This window comes from Eurypyga helias, unplaced genomic scaffold (assembly GCF_000690775.1).
Source record: "Eurypyga helias isolate BGI_N326 unplaced genomic scaffold, ASM69077v1 scaffold29022, whole genome shotgun sequence".
NCBI classification, from domain to species: Eukaryota; Metazoa; Chordata; class Aves; order Eurypygiformes; family Eurypygidae; genus Eurypyga; species Eurypyga helias.
Genome location: NW_010234528.1, coordinates 1 through 3,599, shown reverse-complemented (window position 1 = coordinate 3,599; position 3,599 = coordinate 1). Strand labels below are relative to the sequence as shown.

General features: G+C 41.6%; 1 protein-coding gene across 1 annotated transcript; it reads right to left on the bottom strand.

Annotated features, from left to right (window-relative positions):
• Window positions 1–391: 391 nt before the first annotated feature.
• Window positions 392–2,416, bottom strand: FAM103A1 (family with sequence similarity 103, member A1). Its single transcript, XM_010146460.1, has 2 exons — window positions 2,238–2,416; window positions 392–625 (listed from the first exon to the last, which is right to left on the bottom strand). Exons 1-2 carry the CDS (start codon window positions 2,402–2,404, stop codon window positions 436–438), a joined length of 357 nt encoding a protein of 118 aa, XP_010144762.1. The 5' UTR covers window positions 2,405–2,416; the 3' UTR covers window positions 392–435.
• Between the last annotated feature and the right edge of the window lie 1,183 nt (window positions 2,417–3,599).

Sequence of the window (3,599 nt, the reverse complement as noted above, 5' to 3'; positions counted from 1 at the left end):
TCAAAAGCCAAGCTAAGGAATTCTCTCCAGAGACAGACGCAGTATGTCACTGTCAGAAAGAACCATCTTAAGGCAACGTGCCACTGCTACAGGCTGTGCACAAACCACAGCTGTTTGCCCCGGACCTGTTGTGTTTTCTAAAACGTAACAGAACTCACGGTGATGGAAAAAAAGAAGTGTGCTAGTATGTCTTCAGACAAAAGAATATGAGCTAAAAATTTACTCTAAGATCTACAGGCTCTAACAGACTCAGTATAATACGCTTTTATTATTCATAAGAGGTGTCCCCCTTTCCAACTCACACTACAGATAAACAGCAATGGACTAACACTGATTCTTGTTACCTACTGAACTGTTGAAAAGTAAGAAAACTGAAATCTAACTGAACTTCTTACACAGCATTGCTGGACTTTCAACTCACTCGTTAGTACATCATTAGTAGGGATGGTAACGAGGCCCTGGGTTGTAGGAGTTGTAGCCATATTGTCCGTAGTGGGAGGAGTACGATTGTCCTTGTCTGTGCTGCTGGTAGTTATTACCCCAACTTCTCTCTGGTCTCTGATTAGATCTATAGTCACCTTGCCAGTTGTATCTGTCCCCTCTAAAGTATCTGCCATCTTGAAACCTGCAAGGAAAAGAAATGTCAAAGATTGACACAAATCGTGAGTTTTCAAAAAGATGAGTGATAACCAACTCTTAAATTTTACAGTTTTCATTAAAACTGTCAGGTAACTTTATACACTCGATTACTTACCCATTTTTATGACACACCGATGAAAACATAGCTACAGTCCTCTGAAATCGTTCATTAATTTCTTCCTGCTACCCAACACGCTGTTTGCTAAGCAATGGAAGGACAGCCTGTTCCCTAACACAAAGAATCCACAGGCATCAGGGCAACTGCTGGAACTTGGAAGAGAGACTCAAAACACACCATGTATCTACCAAGCAACCAGAAGACGCATCCATAGCTGTACTGAAGCCAGGTGCAATCTTGAAAGCTGTGGCAAAGCAAGCTTAAGTACAATTTAGCTACCTGACAGTCCTGCAATTTGCCTAATAACCCTAAGGATACCCACTGCTGCTGCTTCATGGTCTCTTGTACATTCCTGTACTTGAGAGTGTATTTTATCAGGGGTATTTAGCCATTGTTCAGTCTAAATTTTGGGTTTTCAGCTGTATCTCAATTCCTGTCAACACCCGAGCTGCCTTCACATCCATTTCCTTTGGATATCTCACTGGTGTGGCACAGACAAACAACATTTAGAAGAGGTTCACTTTGAGACTAGAGTGTAGACGTAACAGTTCCTTAGTTCAAAGAACCACCAAGTTTTGTAAGAACATGTGTATAAACAACCACCGTTTTTGTTTTTTTTAAATCTGTAGAAACTGATTCTGTGTTTGACTTAATGACAAGCTTCTAGGGTGAGAAAAAGACAGAATGTTGTCCTCCTTTTCTTCAGATAGGCACAAATCCTATTTAGGTGTCTAGCCAAGAAGTCCTTCCAGCTGTTAGCTGGACCAGAGTTTAACTACTTTCTATTAAAGGCTGATGTTAGTATAACCAAACATGCTGTACACTGTAATCGCTGTTTTTCAGTCACACAAAACTCCGATGTTACTGTCCAGAATTCAGTAAAAAGCTGCAATTACATTCTGAAGAAATAATTCAAAATATTTTGCAGCAGGCAGGTAACACTGTGTTTGCTAGACAGACTGGGTGATGCATTTTACAGTCATTTGTACTAGATAAAAGAAATACAGGCTAATCTAACAGAGTACAGCAAACATTCTACCGTTTTTCTGGACAGCTAGCAATAGATAATCACACTATTAGCCTGCTCCTTCCCACATTTTCCTGCCAGTTATTATCCAACAGAAGATAGGCTGCTTATTTTTGCAGAACTCTCCCTATCTTCCCCTCTGGAAAAATGTTCCTGGCTGAGCAGTAACAAACCCCAGGGCAATGCGTTTGGTAGTTCCAGCTCATTCCCTACTAAAAAGCCAATTACTTAATACTTTTACACACAATGCAAAAACTCTGACGATCAATACAGAGAAGATGAAAAATCTCACTATTTTTCAGAGAAGACTATTTCTGTTAAACACAGTTACCTGTGAAGTAACATGAAGATACTTCTATTAACAGAACCAATTCCTATTTTCTTCTGAAAGAAATGATTATTTAACCATATATTTGTAAAACAACCAAGATAAAAACTGAACAAAATCAGTACCGGTCTCTGTTTCTCTGGTTGCCACCAGATCTGTTTCTCCATTCTTCAACTATAGGAGGAGGATCTGTAGGGCGTTTCAGATATTCTTGGTATTCTTCATCCTCTGATGTGAATCGATGAGCAAACATCTTTTCATAATCCAGGGGCACATCAACCACGGAAGTCATTCTGAAAACTGTAAACGCGAACAAAACGAGCAAATGAAGGACAATGAAAAGTTACACTCCAATTAATACAGCAGCTAGGTTCTGGGCAGACAGAACAGGTGACCGAGTCTTGACGATCTAAAACTTTCAGTAAACAACTCTCCTGAATAGGTTCCCTCTCATGGAACGCAATTCCAATTCCAGTTTGGACTGGAATTGCATACTGGGTATGCAGACACTGATCTATCTAAACACTGGGAGTGGTTTTAAGGGATTCCATCCACACAGGAGAAATTCAGCTCTGATTAATACCTGATACAGTCAGCCATTACACAGCAGCACCTTTGAATCAGTTTTGATAGACCTAGATTAGATGAACCGCGGTAGAAAGATATGGGACTTCTCTGGGGGTTAGTAATAGAAAACAGTATTTCTTTATAACGCGCTCCCAATCTACTCCTAATCATTGCTCACAGGAAAAGCATTACTACGATCAGCTTGAAAAGGTTGCTGAGGTAAAGTATCATGCAAAGCCCACAGATACACATAGCCAGCAAAGCAAAATAATCAGATTTATTCACAATAATTTATGTGTTGGTAACTTGATTCAGGGAAAGGACAGCACCTAAAAGGATATTAAATGACTTCATAGTATGCCACTTACAGGATTTGTGTTTAAGGCCTTCGTTTCCTTATTTACCTGGCTATATATGCATTTGGCCTTCAGACACTGGTGCTGTCTAGCACCGTCCATCAGTAAAAGTCTGGCCTAATAGCAGATGCTGAGAAAGGCTCCACGACTACTGTTGTAACAAACTCTGGGTAATTTACAGCATTAAAGGTCTTTGCCTCTAGACTTCCAGATTAAGCTCTTCTGCTGTCTCCTGAAGATTTGCAGGCAGGGCCAATATTCGCCTTGCAAACTGGAAGGAAGGAGACAGGTTCCTCCTGGACCCTGAGAGCTAAAATACACACCCTCAAACCCAATTCTCCCCACCGTGCCCCTGAGCAGCTTGAGACTAGGCAGAGTGGGATGTTGATAGGGAATACAGCCCAGTGCTCTTGGCGCAGACTGACAGCTCCTCACGGTTAGTTATTTTAATATCAGTATTCATCCTGCGAGGGCCCGCAAAAGGGGGGACCCCTCACCTTCCCCCACCCAAGGCCTTTAACAAGGCACCGGGCTCGCTCCCCTCAGCAGGCCGCCGCTTCCTCC

Coding starts and splice junctions, on each gene's coding strand:
- FAM103A1 (XM_010146460.1), bottom strand. CDS start 2,404: ATGACTTCCGTGGTTGATGTGCCCCTGGATTATGAAAAGATGTTTGCT. Junction 626..2,237: donor AACCAGAGAAACAGAGACCG/GTACTGATTTTG, acceptor TTTTCCTTGCAG/GTTTCAAGATGGCAGATACT.